At 32.3% G+C, this 19,516-nt stretch overlaps 1 protein-coding gene across 1 annotated transcript in view; it reads left to right on the top strand.

Moving 5' to 3' along the window:
• Positions 1 to 19,516, top strand: part of LOC129221948 (cell adhesion molecule Dscam2-like) — a 157,864-nt gene that overhangs the window by 126,135 nt on the left and 12,213 nt on the right. Inside the window, 3 exon segments of the mRNA XM_054856340.1 lie at positions 7,801 to 8,094; positions 16,339 to 16,509; positions 17,772 to 17,995. Of these exon segments, the coding sequence (XP_054712315.1) occupies positions 7,801 to 8,094; positions 16,339 to 16,509; positions 17,772 to 17,995 (689 nt within the window).

A 19,516-nucleotide genomic window follows, 5' to 3' on the forward strand; every position in this document is an offset into this window, starting at 1 on the left:
TTTTCGGTGAAATCTCCAAAATAATTACGCAACCCATAAAATACTAAAAAGAAAAAGTGTTTTCTCCAATTTGAGGCCCAGATTCAGCTTTCAGCAACAAACAATAATAGAATTGAGGAATTATTTTAAACGTGAAAGATACAGTTCCGGCAAATAAAAATATTTACATTTGGTTTGCAATTAAAAACTTTACATGCATACTTCTTTTTATGATTTTACTTGGCATGCTCCCTAGTGATTTGGCCGAATACCAAATAATCGACCAGATTGTGGCCAAATATTTGGTATTTGACCAATTCACAAGGAAGCATGCCAAGTAAAATCATGAGAAGAAAAATTTATGTAAAGTTTTTAATTCCAAACCAAATGTAAAGATTTTTTTACCGTCATTGTACAAATTACGTAGAATTTATTTTTATATTTTCGTCAAAGTATCTCCTATACCCACGAAAATATAAGCATTTATTTCAAAAGTACGATTTTTTTAAAGGTGTTTGGCTTATAATATTTGGAGGTTTCCGTCAAACTTTACTAAACTTTCAGAATATTTGACAGCATACAAGAGAAACAAAAATAAAATTTGTAATCTAAAATATTAAAAAAATGGGTGAAATGTGAACGTTGAAAGCAGTTGAATTTTCACTGCGCAGGAGCGAAATATTTCAATTTATAACCTTCATTATCCAAAAAGCATAGATAGATCCGGCAACTTGTAATAAAATTCCAGCACGATGTCTTAGAAATTTAAAAAGTTATTAGCGATCTAATGAGCCGACTATGAAGAATTCTTTGACTGGCTACGACTCGTGAAGAATCGTTCGCAAATAATCTGTTTTTAACCGACTTCAAAAAATGATGTTATGATTTCGTCTTATGGCTTTTTATGTATGTTTTCTGATTATTCCAAGACTACTGGACGGTTTTTAAAAATTATTTTTTTGTTTGGAAGGGTATACTTCCCATATGGTCCCATGATAATTTTGTCTTGATCTGATATGATGTCATTGAGAAATCTAAGAAACTTTAAATGTCACACGTTGTGGCTATGTAATCCAGTTTACGCACGCCACGGGCATGCTACGTCACAGTTCACGTGGTTTTGCCGTGACAGGTGTATTTTTCACAGCTAAGGTTTTGCCTTCGTCTTGAACGATATTTAATTCTCGCGGTATATGGATGATTAATTTTCGCGACGCCGCCTGTTAATTTTTAATCATAGGTGTTACTACGTAGCAATGCAGTAAATTAAATACAGTGGCTCCCAAAAGTGTTCGTACATCTACGACATTCAATGAAATAGAACCCTATCAATTGGTTGGAATTACTATTTTGGTATAGGTATTTAATTATAAGATCTATGATCAATTTTCAACAAATATACATGAATTTTTTTTAAAAAAATATTTAAACTTATTTTTTTTAAATCAACAACCAAAAAGTGCTGGAAATTTTATCTCACAAAAGTCTTCCTACACTTAAAAAAATGTCTATATATTATTGAATAATCTAACTTTTTATTAAGTAATTATTTAGTAGAATATTATGCAATATCAACAACACCTTTTAAACGTCTGGGAATAAATTTCATTCTTTTTTCTTCCTTTATTTTGTGTAATTTCTGAGTAAGTGTTCGACCACACTTCGAGAGAGTGTTACTGCTTATAGCTCTCTTTTCATTTCAAAGCCGTATTTTCGTAATCTAGCCTTTAGATATCTCTAAATATGATACATTAAGTTCAAATCTGGAGATTGAAGGGGTATTTTCTAAACTTTAGGACAATTTTTGAGACACTAGACGCAAACGTTGAAAGACTTGTGCTTCTTATCTTTAACTTGATAAAAAACAAAGTTGTTTCCGATAACCAAATTTTTGGATAAGAGTTTAAAATTGGTTTTTAAAATATTTAAATGAACAGCATGATTTATTATTTCGTCAAAAAATTCCAAACTACCAAGTCCTGATGCTGATATGCACCCTCGCACAAGAACCCCTACACCGTCCTAATAAACCGATCCATATAAGTTCTTAAGATCAAGTTCTTCATTTTTTCTTTTATTGACAATTATACAACAGTTTAACCAAAAATGTTAAATTTAATTTCATCTGTAAGTAAGACGTTATTCCAAAACGCTTGCGACAAAATATGTAAGCTTTCCGTTTTTCGCATGAACAAGAAATTTCTGCGGGAAGAGTTTCCAGTTAATCAGAGAACTTGGCGAACAATTTTAGGTGAAAATTAAATGTAAGTTTTTTCATTAAATTCTGCAGAAACTGTTACAGCACTCAAATGTGTATTTTTCATAATTTTTTTAACTGTAAATCTCCGATCATGCTCTGTCAACTTTGACGGTTGCCTTTTCTTGCCTTCTTTTCGGTCCGATTCGTTTCTTTAAAGCATTTTGTCAAGCACTTTACTATAGAATTGAATGAATTAACTAATTTAGAGACATTTCAAACCAATTTACCTCCACTGTGAGGAAAAATTCAAATTTCAAATGGTGTTTCTGGTTTTTTACGAATACCAGCCATTTTAAAGTAATAAGCACAATATTAAGGAATAAATAAAAAAAATTAATGCCAAAAGAATCTTAAGGGTAAACACAATGCAAAAATAATTAAAAAAACGACATATGATAATTTTAATCATGAATTTATTCGAAAATATTTGAGTGTACGATGACTTCGGTGGCGTATTATTTATCTGTCTCTTCGATTTTTGACACATTTCAAAAAGAAGATCCGTCAATATTTTGAAAAAAAAAAACTAGTTTTTTTTATTTAAAATGACATAGGAAAGATGTGAAAAAATATTGTACTTCATATTCGAATTCAGTTTCGCGTTATTTTGATTTTACTAAAAAAATTTAAAGTGCACGAACACTTTTGAGAGCAACTGTATATTTTGCTACTTAAATAATTGAATCAATTACCTTAGTATTTTTTTACTAATAAATAACTTTATTTAGTCACATAAGTGTAATTTTGGTTTTCAATATTTCAGTCTTGAAATTTATTTAATGTTCAATTTAAGGGGAATTCAATACAGAACACCTCTCCCCAGATGATTTATTTTATATTCCTTAATAATATATTGTAACTGGTGTCTGATTTCTGAAGTTTGGCCAGTATTCTATATTTACTATTACACGATCTTGCAAGTTTAATTAGAAATAAGGGTTATACTAATTAGCAGGCTTCAAGAAAGGAGGAAGTTCTGAATTCTTTGGATATGTTTTTTCTTTGTACAATGTTCCATAAATACTCGAAGACACCTGCACCGATGAGGAAAATTCTTTTTTTGTTTGAAACGGTATACTTCCCCTTCGGTCTAATGGTAATCAAGTCCTGGTTTGATGAAATCGAGAGCACTCTTCAAATATCATACTCACATTTAAAGCGATTTGTACTTCATTAACTTATAGGGCTATACCACTGTCACGTGCTGGACAAAAATACGCTTTAATTTCATTAACATTTCGTCATATCTCTTAATATTTTAATGAAACAAGGATAAGGATTTCTTTTTAATCTTTACATTTGATACAAAGATACTCCTGACACAAATTATATTTTTATTAAACAATTTTGTTATTTAAAATAAAATTTATTTAAATGCGTCACATGCGGGACATCCAAAGTCAACCTCAAATAACCTGTTTATGAATATGCTGATATTTTTGCTCTAATAATACAGCAATGACGAAATAAATTGTAGATTTTGAAAGCTATGGTTCTAAGGTAAAGGAAACATATCTCATTAGTTTGGAAATATTAATTTAAACCATTGAAAAAAAAAATGTATATGCCCATTCCATTGAAAATGGTAATTTTCTCCCGCACGTTACGGTTCCTACAGTTCACAAAAAAAAAGAGATAGTTTTTGAAGAACGTTTTTGCTTAAGAAGTCATAACACATGAGTTTGTGATTTCTTAAGCAACAAAATTTTGTTCATCATCCTTTTAAATTATTATTTTTTATGAAATATATGAAGCGTCACGTGCGGGACAAAATTGCTGTTTTCTGTGGAAGGGCCCTATATCACTTAGACTCACTTAGTGAACAGGTTTTTATGATTGTTTTGTTTAGTGGATAGGGGGTAGTCTAACTTAGGTTCCAAATCTTTGATTGACCCTATTTGTTCTTTAGAGAAAAGTTATGGGCAAAAAAAAAAAAATGCCATAAAACAAAGGTATGTGTTTTCTTTACCCATAGTGAAAGAAATAACAAAAAAACACTACTATTAAAAGTAATCATAATGAAAATTTTGAATCAAGGATTCTCTGAAGCAAACATACAATTCATTCTAGTGGATTTTTTGTATCTTCATCTACAGTGGGGCCATGTGAAGAAACATGCGACATTCATCACGAGTTACATGACACGTATTGTTGTAAAACATAAATTAAAATGTTAAAATTTTACAATTTAAACTGTTACAATGTACAATTTTACAACTTACAATTTACAATTCATTTGCAGTTTAGGAAACCGTAAACTTTTAAATGGTTCTAACCAAAAACTGAATGCAGTCTACTTTTCATCAGAAATGAGTTGTGTCAATTGTTTCATTTCTGCTAATGCTCGTTCATCGTGAGGTTTAGTTAGAAGTTTAGAGCGTTATAAATTAGATAGAGCTATTCCTGCAAGTCTTGACTCTACTGAGAGCTACGTATACTCGTCCTTTCGCGAAGTTCTTTTTCCTAAATCTGTGACAGCTCTATCGAGGGTTGTGTGATACGTGTTCATTCTAGCTGTTTTCAGATTCATGTGTTCGACGCTATCTTACTCGAGATGCACGTAAGAAAGGCTTCAATGTCATGTACCACATACTCTATCCTACGTACTTTATATTTATACCACTAAAAAGCAAAAAAAAAAATTACTTTTAAATTAAAAAAAAGCCTTCAAAAAACACCTACGAACTAAAAAGTAAAAAATAACTGAACTTACATACTATTTCCTTCCCAAGTCTAGAAATGAAATTTATTTTTCAATTACAGTACAAAAATCAATTAAACTAAACACCCAATATAAAATAAACACTGATTTTAATTAATATACGATGAATTATTATAAATACCTAACTAATTATATACGATATCTTAATTTTTAATAACCTTTTGAAGTCGGGACTTCCTATAAACTATTTCCTAACGTAACTGAGTAGGTTTAGTTTTAAAAACTAATTTCGTGTTTAGTTAAATTGGTGTTTAATTCAGATTCGGTTGGTTGTCAGTTACATAAGATAGTAGTTTATAGGAGGCCCCGACTTCAAAAGGTTATTAAAAATGAAGAGATCGTGTACAATTAGTTAATTATTTTAAAAAAAAATCATCGTATATTAATTAAAATCAGTGTTTATTTTAAATTGGGTTTTTGGTTTAGTTGATTTTGCACTGTAATTGAAAAATAAATTTCATTTCTAGATTCGGGTAGGACATAGTATGTAAATGTAATTACTTGTTTACAGTTATTTTTTACTTTTTTTTTTTTTTTTTTTGAATTTTTAAGCTATCGAGCTGGATTTTTTTCACTCGGTGTAAGATCTATCTGGGCTTTGTATTATGATGGTTATAAATTGAAATCTTTCACGCACGCGCATGGAAAATTTAACTGCTCTAAACATTCAAAATTCAACTAATTTTCATTATTTTAATTTCAAATTTTATTATTATGTTTATTTTGTATGCTGCCAAATATTATAAAAGTTTATTAACGGTTGACGGAATACTATGCGTTCTATGAGCCAAAACCCTTAAAATAAAAATTGCATTTTTGAAAGAAATGATTATTTCTCCGTGGTTGTAGGAGATGTTTTCACAAAAATATAAAAATAAATTCTACATAGTGCTGGCAAACAAATTCTTCAAACTTGATGATACTTCAAAACTTTACTTTGCTTTTTTTGTTATGATTTTACTTGTCATGCTCCCATGTGAATTGGCCGAATATTCGTTATTCGGCTAAATAACTAGAGAGCATGACAAATAAAACATGACAAGAAATTTGCATGTAAAGTTTTAAATTTCCTACTAAATATCAAGATTTTTTTGCTGGCACTGTACTATTTAGTATCTTTTTTTGTTTCTTCGGCGAAATATTTTATATTGCAGAACAAAGTACTTCACTCGCTCAAAGTTTTAAAGCAACTGTAAAACTATTTTAAAGTTTAGAATAGTTTTAAACTCCAAAAAAACTTTAATATTTTTTTGTGTGTACACGTTTTAGTTCAAGAAAAGTGATAATATCACATTGGTGGGTAAGGAGGATTCTTCTTATTCAACGGACCTCCTTTCAATTCTCAGCACGGGACGTTTCGCTGTTCTATTTTTCGTTACGTATTTGCGTACTTAATTTTTGAAAATAGCGAGGTGTTTCTTTTTTTTGCAAACGCTGCTTTTTGCACACTACGGGGAGCAAGGAGAGAGCCTTTTTTCTTTTATTTTTTGTACTACTTTTTTTAAATGAATAAATCGCAGTTTTTTGAATGATCTTTGTTTAGTTTAGGAAATGGGCGGGGGAGGGGTAAAATAAATGGAGATGGATAATTAAACTAAAGGATGGATTGTATATGTAGGTAGTCGTCGAAGGCGGCAGTTTTTGGCGTAAAAAAGGTGAATGACACATAGCGCAACTGAAAATAGTAATAGAAAATACGAAAAAGATATATATAGATTGATTAATACCGCTGCCAATTTTATTTAAACATCCTCCGTAGGCGACGAACTTGGCACTAAAACGGGGGGGGGGGGGGCGAGGATTTATTTTATTCAACGGACTCCCTTTAAATTCTTAGATTGGGTATTGCTTTGCGGGTACTGCTAGTATTATATATTGCTAGATTGTTCAGGTAAATAATATAAAAATAATTTTTAAACGTAAGTTCATTGAAGTAAGACAAAACAACGTTAGAAGAAGCACTAACGTTGTTTTGTCTTACTTTACTGTTCAGCACAAAGGTATTTATTTATCTTGTAAGTTCATTGGTTCAAAGTTTGCTTCAGACGCTTTTAAAGCACAGCAAACAACGGCAGATATTTTTACAATGCATAATAGTTTAAAGTCTATGCTTGGTTTTTTTTTTTTTTTTTTTTTTTTTTGTAGCTTATGACTTTTATTGAACAGATCAATAAAACATATTTTTTGGAGATAAATTGCTAATCATATAGCATAGATATTTTTTTCTCAAAGTTTATTATATTTTATTTATTTATTTATTTATTTATTTTATTTTTATTTATTTATTTATTTATTTATTTATTTATTTATTTATTTTTGCACGGCAAGAGAAAGAAACAATAAACAATTTGGTTGTTTTCCCCTCAACATCAACCAATTTCGCTTTGGCTTTTTCAAGGCATTGCTTCTATATATTGCTTTCTCAAATAGATACCCATTGACTTATTTGGTTAGAGCGCCATGCTAATAATGCCAAGGCTGTGAGTTCAAATGCTACTGTAATATGTGTTATTGTGTATATTTCTCTGAGGCAGTAAACTTCTTTCCTATTGACAATTTCTTGATTAAAAAGGTAGACTTCCGTCGATGCATTTACTGCCCTTTGTTATCCTACAACGAACTGATACAATAGCAAGATGAATGATGACATATCTAAAAGATCCAATTTAGCACTTAGTATTTTTCATAATAACATGTTCTTTAGAAAGTTGAATTTTAAAAGATCCTTATTTTCCCTTTTATGAATTTACTGCATCTCTAAAATCACAATACGCGCATTATTTTACTTTGTTTTGTTATTAAAATCCGATTGACTTTTTTTTGTTGTGTATTTTTGCAGCACCTATAACGCCTGAAAAATATCGCCTCCTCACAGTCAACTCAACAAGTGTATCCATAAACTTGAACAGTTGGAATAACGGCGGATGCCCCATTTCATATTTTATCATACAGTATAAACTGAATGGTCAGCAGGAATGGACCCTCGTCAGTAACAATATTATTCCAGAGCAGCAGAATATTACCATAACAGACCTGAGTCCTGGATCGTGGTATACGTTGTTAATGACAGCCAAGAATGATGCAGGAACAACAGATGCCGAATATAGCTTTGCAAGTCTTACCCTGTCCGGAGGCAAGTAAAATGAATCTTGCAAAATTTAGCTACGTATACTGCCGTGAGCAGGTAGAGGGGAGTAACTAAAAAAAGATTTTTTTCTTTTTTTTTTTATTTTTATCATCTATTGTACGTTAAGCTTTATTGTACAAGCTTGCTCAGGACTCGACTAATTAAAAAATGAGGCCTTAGGCCCACAAAAATTTGGACCTGAAGTGCGGGTGGAATGCAGCGATTGGTTTACAGGTTTGGGGACCGTCGGAATGCATTTTTGTGGGCCAATTTGTTTATTACAGAACCAAATAAATCATGTTCATGTATATTTATGAATCTCCCTCGGGACCTCTCTTAATTGGGACATAATTAATGCGCTACTAACAGAATGAATAAAATTTATCATTAAAGAAAGATTTTGGCTTATTAACAACTCATTATTTGTCAATTACTATTTTGAAAATGTGTGTATTTTTCGTATAGTTGTAATGCTATACATGATTATTTAAGTAATTTGGGGCGCCTTAGGAAGAGGGGGCCCCAGGCTCAGGCCTAGTAGGCCTGTGCAGTAATCAGGCCCTGAGCTTGCTTATTTGGTTTCTGCTGAAAAAAAAAACACTAAAAAGTCTAAGTCCAACTATTGTTGGTATTGAATCCAAAGCGCGTTCTTTCAATGTCCCGAAAACTCATTTCTGCAAATACTGCCGTTTACTTGCTCATGGTATCATACATATCTTACATATTACGTTTGTATCTTCTACAGCAAACATGTTTTTATAAAGTTCTATTCTTCAATTTTTTTTTCTAATAAATAATTTAACATTCATACACAGTTATTTTTATTTCTCTTTATACTTACATCAAATTTTCCCCCTTTGGTACGCGTTTTGCTAAACGTACGTTGGAGGAATTAGGATCAAAATCTGAAACACAATGTATCGACAAGAGAAAAAAAAAACATAGGATCGCCCCTAGGGGTTTTAAGCGGTCAACTCACGAGAACCTTCTGTGTTCTGACACATATTGCCAGTTATTATTTTCTAGTTTAGATCCATTTTAGAACTAATGACCAAAACCTCGACCCCCAGAAAGTAAATTATGACTGTGCTAGTGCTTGGAAAAAAGCTGAAAATATTCAAAGTCCTCGAAAGTTGTAAAAATATAAGTGTGCCTACTCTGCAGAAAAAAGCTTTTGTTTAGGATTAAGTAAAAAAAAATATATAGGGTCTGGTGGGGGAAAGTGGTCAATGGGGTAAAGAGGTCATACATCAAATAAATGGCTATAACTTGGAAATAAATGTTCGAATGAATGTGACAATTTTATTTTAGGATAGGGCAGTTAGAAACTATGTTTTGAATACAAAATTTCACAATTGGCAAAATTTTATTTGGTAAAATAAAATATTTTGTGAGAATATGAAAAATTTTAAAACCTAAACACCTCATTTAACTTCCCAGGGATTTTTTTTTTTTGTAGAATTATGGACAGTTTGACTGTACAGGAAGCTTCCTACATGTCTCAAGAACTCTTACTCACTAGCAGTTAGCTGAATCTATTTTGGATAATTTTTTAGAACAATTTAAGTAAGATGGGGTAAAGTGGTCATAATATTAGGCTTAACGATTATTGTCCTTCTAAAGTCACTTGATATTTAATCATGAGGCAGACATAAATTAAATATTAATTTAACTTAATCTGTGTTTTGACAGTAAACAGGGTTAAATATACGAGTATATGCGTATGCATACGCATATACTCGTGTAGGCACGTATATATACGTATTCACATAAATGCCCCAAAAAACGCGTATTATATGGGTATCTGCAAGTATTTTTTATCCGTAAAGATATACATTCAACTATAACATGTATATACCCGCTTGTAGTCGTATATATACGAGCACTTATATACTCAGGTAGACACGTATATACACTTACGTGCTCGAAACTCGAGTAGACACTTACACACAAGCATATGATATACATGTATACACGGTGAGTTTAAACTCTTAGGCAAATTCTTAAAAGTTGTAAGAGGGGTGGCGAAGAAGCAAGAATCATAAGAATCATTTGGTCACAAACACAACGCTGACGCGCTACATGCACGCAAAGACAGAAACTGAGGGATGCAAAACAGATCACAAATTTATTACACAAACGCAATTTTACACAACATTTTAGGTCTTAAAAAAGTTTCAAAGTGATTGATGAAACTTTTGTGGCCGGCTGCTGTAATACATGCTTCGCAATCACGAAGCACTCTCTGTTGCAATAATGAGACTTTTGAAAAACTTTGATCAGTCGTTGTGCCTTTGTTGTGATGCGTGTATTAGAGCTACAACAGGCTGTAACTTTTAACATCTGCTCTAATTATTTCTTAAAAACTAAAATGTTGGGTAAAATCATCTTTGTGTAACAAATTTGTGACCTGTTTTGCATGCATCAGTTTCTGGCTTAGTGTGCATGTAGCGTGTCAGCAACCGTAAGTTCATTACGATTCTTTGCTTGTTATCCTCCCCTTGTACACCCCTTTGATTTTTGCTCCAGAGCTTCGATTCACTCTGTAAGCATGAATGTGTATTAGGGGAAATACTCGTGTACACATATATGTACAGATATACACTAAATGTACATATATACGTTTATAATGGTACATAATCGTGTTTACACGTAAACATACGTATATACTCGTTGCTTCCATAAGTATGTACGTGAGTAGACATGTACAAATACGGACTGGATATATTCACGAAATAACTCGTGTATACCCGTATAGTATGCATGTATGTACTGGAGATACAAGTGCATACACACATATTCATTTATACCCGTATGTACTCGTACATACACGTGACACGTATATACTCGTGTAGACACGTGTACTGTAGGTAATCACGTATACATGCTTATATACACGTCTGTACACGTATATATGAGTAGGCCCGTGAATACATGTATCTGATGTATACATGTATCTACTTATATATGAACGTGTATACTCATAAGAAAAATAAATACCTTTGTGCTGAATAGTAAAGTCAGACCAAACAACGTAAGTAGAAGCACAAATTTGTAAATTACAGCAGACACGTGTTTCGGCGTTACAGGGAACGCCTTTTTCAATGCAAAAATAATGAGCTTATGGATGAAAAGACATCCGACAAAAGCCAAGAGCAGATAAGCAAGCAGCTTAAAAGATAAAAACAGCGGATTAGCCAAACACCAATGACAAAGTTATAAACCGATCAGGAACCAATAGGAATGCAAGCAAAGGTCAGGAGCTTTCGCTTAGGTACGAACCCTGAAAGAAAGAATTCAATTGGACAAGGATTAAGCCGAAGCTTAAACAAAAAGAAAAGAAATTGTCAGTAACCGTGAACCGCAGGAAAGGAAAAGCAGAATGGAAAACCATGAAATAAGATAAACAGAAACAAAAAATATTCGAAAAAAGGAAAAATAAAGATAAATAGAAGAAAATTGGGGGGGGGGGGGACAAAAAGGCAAAAATAAACAAAGGAAGATAGATAAAAATGAGTGGAAAAAAAAAAGAGAGGGGGGGGGGAATGGGGAAAGGTTATTATTAAAGATATGGGAGCCAAATGTTAGAAAAATATGGAACTGCACTAAGATCGTTAACTAAGTTAGAACTGTTCCTCAAAATATGAAAGGATTCCCAAAAGTCAAGATCTGATGAATTGGGGCATTTTTGGATAATCGGAAAAGAGTTAAAATCAAAAGAGTGATTCGAATCCCAACAATGTTGAGCAATACTAGACGTATTTAATTGTTGTTTTTTCACATAATTTTGATGCTCTTTCAAGCGAATTTTTAAAGCACGCCGAGTCTGTCCAATATAGGCAAGTTTACAACTACAATTAATTCTATAAATTCCACAACAATTAAGAGGGTGAATAGGATCTTTAAGAGAAGAGAATGAAAGTTTATTAATAGGAGAGAACACCACCTGGAATTGGAAACGTTTTAGAATCTTAGCAACCTGATAGCTTACAGATGGAAAGAATGGCAAAACAACCAAATTCTTTCTGATGAAGGTTCGGTTAAGAACATTAGTTTGGGATTTATTTGAAAGTTTTTTATAAATGGAATCAATCAAAGTTGGCGGATAGTCTCTATCAATTGCCACAGCTTTAAGACAATTAAGTTCCACTTTAAGAAGTTCCGACGAAGAACAAATATTAATTGCGCGATAAACAAAAGAATTGAAAGCAGAATATTTTTGATTTGGAGGATGAGACGATAGTCTATGAGGAGGTAAAGAGACAGCAAAAGGTTTGCGATAAACAGTAGTTTCAAAACCAATTTCTGTACGAGAAACAAGTACATCAAGAAATGAAATGCAATTATTCCGTTCTTTCTCACAAGAAAACTGAATATGAGGATCAATGGAGTTTAAAATTGATAAAACCTCATCACTCTCAAACTGATTCTGGTTCATTAGAACAAAACAATCATCAACATACCGAACATAAAATTGGAACTGCAGTTTTTGGAACAGTTTAACCTCAAAATAATGCATGTAAATATCACTAAGAATGGGGCTAAGTGGGTTACCCATAGCCAGACCATCTAACATAATATAAAAAATCCCATTAAAAACAAAAGAACATTGTTTAAGACAAGTATGGGTAAGGAAAATTAAATCCTCAATTTCCGTATTGGTGAAATGAAATTCAGAAAGTCTTCTACGAAGGCATAACAATGAACCCTCGACGGGAACGTTCGTAAATAAAGAGTTAACATCAAAAGAAGCCATAAAAGAATTATTTGGAACGAAACTATGAATTTTTTTAACAAACTCAACAGAATTTTTAATGGTAAATAAATTGTGACTCCTAAGGGGAGAAAACACAGAGACTAAATATTTTGCAAGTTTGTACGAAGCCGTACCAATATTGGAAACAATCGGCCTGAAAGGAATACCAGCTTTATGCACCTTAGGTAAAGCATAAAATCTAGCACAATTAGCAATAGATGGAACAACAGAGCGTTTAACATTTGAAGGAATAGACTGAACAGACTTAACAGCAGATGCAATAGTTTTTAACTCTTTATCACTAGGATCTTTAGAAATTTCAGCATATGGCCCAGAAGAAATCAAATCATTAGTTTTATCAACATAAGATGATTTGTCAAGAACAACAATTTGGCCACCCTTGTCAGCTTTGGTAACAACCAGATCAGAATTCGAAACTAAGTCTTTAACAGAACGGCTAACAGTATTAGCAAATACAGGTTTAGAAATTTTCGAGTTAAAGTCAATATTAGAAGCTATAAGATGCCGAATCGAATCTTTTTGAGAGGAAGTTAAGGCACTAAATTTAAAAGCTTTCTCAACAGGAGCAATAAGCTTTGAAAAAGAAGGATTAACACTCACAGCAAAATTATCATTACATTTTAGAGCCTCAATTTGAGAATTACTTAATGGAACGCTAGAAAGATTAACAACAACATTCTTATTAACAACAGGTAAATTATCAAGAGGAACGACATGAGAAGATTTACAAAGTATAGCTAATCTCTTTTTCAAAACAATTTGATGTTTATCAGAGGAACGAAGGGTTCTAGACCAAGAATTTCTGTCAATAATGTTAAAGTTCGGAATGGAATTAGAAACCGAAAGATGTAAATCATAAAGTTCACGTTCAATAAACGATAAATGTTCCTGGATCGAAGCTCTGAGTAAAGCCAATTTCGACCGAAAGATTACTTTGTCAATTTTTACAGAACGTGGTAAATTACATTTCAAAGAAATAAACTTCGGAATAATTTTCTTGCGCCTACACTCTTGAAGAAATTTTAAATGGTTCAAAAAACGAAATTTCTTAATCCGAAGATTGGCAAACCTATTGATTTGAGACATAATTAAAAGCAAAACCAAAACAAATGAAAATAAACAAAATCAAACAATAACAGAATGAATAAGAAACAAGAAGTAAAAAATCACGATCAAAATACTACAATAGACAAAAATTCCGAAAACAAAAACAAAAACACAAATAGCATAAAAGGCGGAAAATGTAAACGTAAGGCCCGTTTAAGCCACAAATAAGAAAAATAAATACCTTTGTGCTGAATAGTAAAGTCAAACCAAACAACGTAAGTAGAAGCACAAATTTGTAAATTACAGCAGACACGTGTTTCGGCGTTACAGGGAACGCCTTTTTCAATGCAAAAATAATGAGCTTATGGATGAAAAGACATCCGACAAAAGCCAAGAGCAGATAAGCAAGCAGCTTAAAAGATAAAAACAGCAGATTAGCCAAACACCAATGACAAAGTTATAAACCGATCAGGAACCAATAGGAATGCAAGCAAAGGTCAGGAGCTTTCGCTTAGGTACGAACCCAGAAAGAAAGAATTCAATTGGACAAGGATTAAGCCGAAGCTTAAACAAAAAGAAAAGAAATTGTCAGTAACCGTGAACCGCAAGAAAGGAAAAGCAGAATGGAAAACCATGAAATAAGATAAACAGAAACAAAAAATATTCGAAAAAAGGAAAAATAAAGATAAATAGAAGAAAATTGGGGGGGGGGACAAAAAGGCAAAAATAAACAAAGGAAGATAGATAAAAATGAGTGGAAAAAAAAAAGAGAGGGGGGGGGGAATGGGGAAAGGTTATTATTAAAGATATGGGAGCCAAATGTTAGAAAAATATGGAACTGCACTAAGATCGTTAACTAAGTTAGAACTGTTCCTCAAAATATGAAAGGATTCCCAAAAGTCAAGATCTGATGAATTGGGGCATTTTTGGATAATCTGAAAAGAGTTAAAATCAAAAGAGTGATTCGAATCCCAACAATGTTGAGCAATACTAGACGTATTTAATTGTTGTTTTTTCACATAATTTTGATGCTCTTTCAAGCGAATTTTTAAAGCACGCCGAGTCTGTCCAATATAGGCAAGTTTACAACTACAATTAATTCTATAAATTCCACAACAATTAAGAGGGTGAATAGGATCTTTAAGAGAAAAGAATGAAAGTTTATTAATAGGAGAGAACACCACCTGGAATTGGAAACGTTTTAGAATCTTAGCAACCTGATAGCTTACAGATGGAAAGAATGGCAAAACAACCAAATTCTTTCTGATGAAGGTTCGGTTAAGAACATTAGTTTGGGATTTATTTGAAAGTTTTTTATAAATGGAATCAATCAAAGTTGGCGGATAGTCTCTATCAATTGCCACAGCTTTAAGATAATTAAGTTCCACTTTAAGAAGTTCCGACGAAGAACAAATATTAATTGCGCGATAAACAAAAGAATTGAAAGCAGAATATTTTTGATTTGGAGGATGAGACGATAGTCTATGAGGAGGTAAAGAGACAGCAAAAGGTTTGCGATAAACAGTAGTTTCAAAACCAATTTCTGTACGAGAAACAAGTACATCAAGAAATGAAATGCAATTATTCCGTTCTTTCTCACAAGAAAACTGAATATGAGGATCAATGGAGTTTAAAATTGATAAAACCTCATCACTCTCAAACTGATTCTGGTTCATTAGAACAAAACAATCATCAACATACCGAACATAAAATTGGAACTGCAGTTTTTGGAACAGTTTAACCTCAAAATAATGCATGTAAATATCACTAAGAATGGGGCTAAGTGGGTTACCCATAGCCAGACCATCTAACATAATATAAAAATTCCCATTAAAAACAAAAGAACATTGTTTAAGACAAGTATGGGTAAGGAAAATTAAATCCTCAATTTCCGTATTGGTGAAATGAAATTCAGAAAGTCTTCTACGAAGGCATAACAATGAACCCTCGACGGGAACGTTCGTAAATAAAGAGTTAACATCAAAAGAAGCCATAAAAGAATTATTTGGAATGAAACTATGAATTTTTTTAACAAACTCAACAGAATTTTTAATGGTAAATAAAGGTAAAGTGGTCATAGATACATAAGGAAATGAAAGTATTATAAAACTACTTAAATCAATATTTTTTTTCCTGAAATTCAATGTACCGTGTTCTTTAATAATGCAATGTAAAATAACAACAAAAAAAATTTAAGTGTTTAAAGTATTTATTGTATTTATTATTCACCCTAGTTGAAAACCTACGATTTTATGACCACTTTACCCCACCAGATCCTATATACTAGAAAATAAAGAACTATGTTTAAATCTAAAGTACTTTTATTTTCAGTAATTTTCTCTGCCCTGTAAAAATTACCCTGTATATTTTCCGTGACAAACTTTTTGTATATGAGTTTTTATATCATTTTTCTTTTGCATTTTTAGAGCGACCACCTCATCCGTCAGAAATGAGTGATGTAAACAGCTCTTTCTATCGCCATTTGACTATTACTGTTCCGGTCATTAGCTCCGCCATTGTTCTCATTGTCGTTTTGTGTGCTGTATGTTTTATCACTAGACGAAGAACAACGGATCGGATTCAAACGATGCCAGATGGTAAGAATTACGGTTTAATAAATTTGAAAAATTCATAAATGTCAAAACAAGTTGATTTTAAACATGTTTGAAAAACATACCTGTTAGAACAATGTACCTTCTACTTTAAAAAAAAAAAATCGTAATGGTAACAAGCAGCCAAGTTACCGTTCTTGTTCAGTTATGTTCTGTTAAGTTTAGTAATTGAATATAAGAAGAGCCGCCTGCCTTGTCTAGTTGTCAGAGAAGTCTGACGGCGACAGGAAGTTCCGGGTTTGAATCCTGGCTCGGGCATGGACGTACTTTCTCTCCCCTGTCCTTGTCCTTTCTTTGTGAGAATGTGTTGTTGTGCTGTAAATGGTTGCCTACCCTATAAACGGATCCTTATGGCAAGTGTGTACTGTAGAAGTTGGACTTCATACCAAATTACGGTACAGTTGGAAAAGTGAAGCAGCGCGTCTCAAATTGCCAGCCTAGCTGGCACAAGACAACAACAACAACAATATAAGAAGTGTATCCCGGATATACGCGAGACTATATATCATTAAATTATTGAAACATTCAATTTTTTACGTTTTTAAAGGATTTTTTTTTACGATGCAGCATGGTTTAAATGTATTTCTATTCGTATTTCCTAAAAAACGAATAATGCAGCTAAAAAGTTTTTATTTATCCACGCATATATCTTAAAACCAAATATAGATGCGCAGACTGCTACTGATGCTAGAAAATTCCTAACATGATCATAAGTAGGTTTTGGGGAGGAGGAAGAATAGCTACATACGGACGTTCATATTGCCATCTGGCATGGAGCTATAACGAAACCACATCTTAATGCATATCTCAGATAAGCGCTCCCGCTGTAGGATTAAGCAATTTCAGCATCTGTTCTGAAACCAGATATCGTAGAGATAGTGCCTTTGTCAGACATTTAATTTCAAGTTTGTGACATTTAAATATGTATCTAAAAACCAGACTAACGTAAATCACACTATCGCTACTTTACAGGAGAACGAAATAATTTTTGTCCGGTGCATGTAAAAGATGGGGCTATAAAGCTGATAAATAAATAGAAATAATTTTCTTTATAGAATTTCGTTGTGACGACTTGATGTGAAATAAGATTATACATATAAATCAGCAATAACCAGAAAATTGCCATTTTTTACTTTACATAAGTATGACTCAGAGGTGCAGAAATGATGACTAAACCATTTATGCATTCCTGACACATATTTTAGGTGTCAACATTGAAAAAAACTCAATTTAATTCTAATTTGCAGGAGCTGATGAAAGTGAGGCCATCAAACCAGAAAGCGTGCCATTATCTGTGACATATGATAGCTCTCAAGAACCAGCTTACTATCCCGCCCCTTATGGAAGCACTCGCGTTCCTAACTACAGTGAGCACTGCATCCAAAATCCTAATGTAAATCAAAAGAATATGGGAACGTTTGGCAGTGGAAGAACTGGATATACCTACGATATACCGTATCCACCAAGACGTGTAAGTGAAGCAATTTCTTTTTTTTTTTTCGTTTTAATACGAATTATCGCCTTATATCTGAACTTCAATCAATGGCGATATCCTGTAATGTAAACACAATAGCCCTTTCTTTTTTTTCTGACCAACTACACAAATTGAAAAATATACCCCCATTGCAATAGGGAAAAGTAGTGAAAATCAGGGCCAAGACAACATTAATCCATATGCTTACATCAAGCATGGACAAGGTGGAGGAGAAAATTACACACACGCGTCCCAGCGTTTTTCAAATCGTTCTAATTACTACCAAATTTGAATAAAACGTAAGTTAAATGCATTAAAATATTAATTTGAAAACATTATGTTATAGTTTAGTGATATAAAAAAGATTTTACAGAAGAAACCTGTTTGATTTAAAGAACATTTGTAGATAAAAGAAAGAAAAAAAACAACTTGCTGATAACACATATTTTGGAGCATAAAAACCTTTTAGAGTATAGAGAAGGTCAAATGTATTAAGTAGATTTTTTTTTCATCTCTAAACCTATCTACAGTTAAGCTCGGTTATTAGAATATCGGTTAAAAGAATATCCCGCTTAGTATGATAAATTTTCATTGTACTCAACCAATGTAATGTGTTATTTTGATCCCGGTTAATGGAATATCACGTTTATTAGAATATTTTTGGTGACAAAATGGCTATTTCATTAAGCGGGTTAGATCGTACGTTGCGCAGTTTTTTTTTTTTTTTTTGTAAACTCAAACCACTGCTACTATTTGCAAATTTAGTTTTATTTTGAAAATTCTTGTTTATTTTTCTACTTTTCTGTTCTAATGTATTTATTTATTTATTATGAATCCATTGTTTGTGTGCAAATTTATGTTTAAAAAATTGGGTTTAAGTTGCTAGAAAGTACAATTCATTGACATCTTTAAATGCATCAATGTTAATAATAATATTGATAGTATCAATAATAATAATAATAATAATTATTATTATTATTATTATATAAAATATCAAGCTTATCATCATTTATTGCTGGAGTAAAAACCATGACGTTTTAAAATAAGTAAGTAAAAAACCATTTACTACTTATTATTCATGTACAAGGCAGCTAGACTACCAATCTGCTTCTGGAACCTCTGGTTTATTTAATTATATTTTTATTCACTCAATTTCGAAAAAAAAGGTCTGAACCATAGTAACAGACACCAAAAAATCTTATGATGACCAGTAACAGGTAGAATATGGAAAAGACGGGTAATGGAACTGATTACATATACATTTCCTTTTTTCTCTTTTAAAATGTGCAAAATTAAGTCTAAAAATTTTGAAGTCTAAAGCTTTATTAAATTCAAATCAACATGAAACACCAGCTGACCTCGTGATATCTGTTTTTAACTTTCCACTACTGCCTTGTAAATGCCAACTGGCTCCTAAAGCTCCCCCTGATAACACTAGACGCTTGCACCGTATTCATGGGTCACAGCAATATCAGTTTTACCCGCCTAAAACTCCTGTTACTTAAATCCAACCTTATG

Source organism: Uloborus diversus, chromosome 5, assembly GCF_026930045.1.
Source record: "Uloborus diversus isolate 005 chromosome 5, Udiv.v.3.1, whole genome shotgun sequence".
NCBI lineage: Eukaryota > Metazoa > Arthropoda > Arachnida > Araneae > Uloboridae > Uloborus > Uloborus diversus.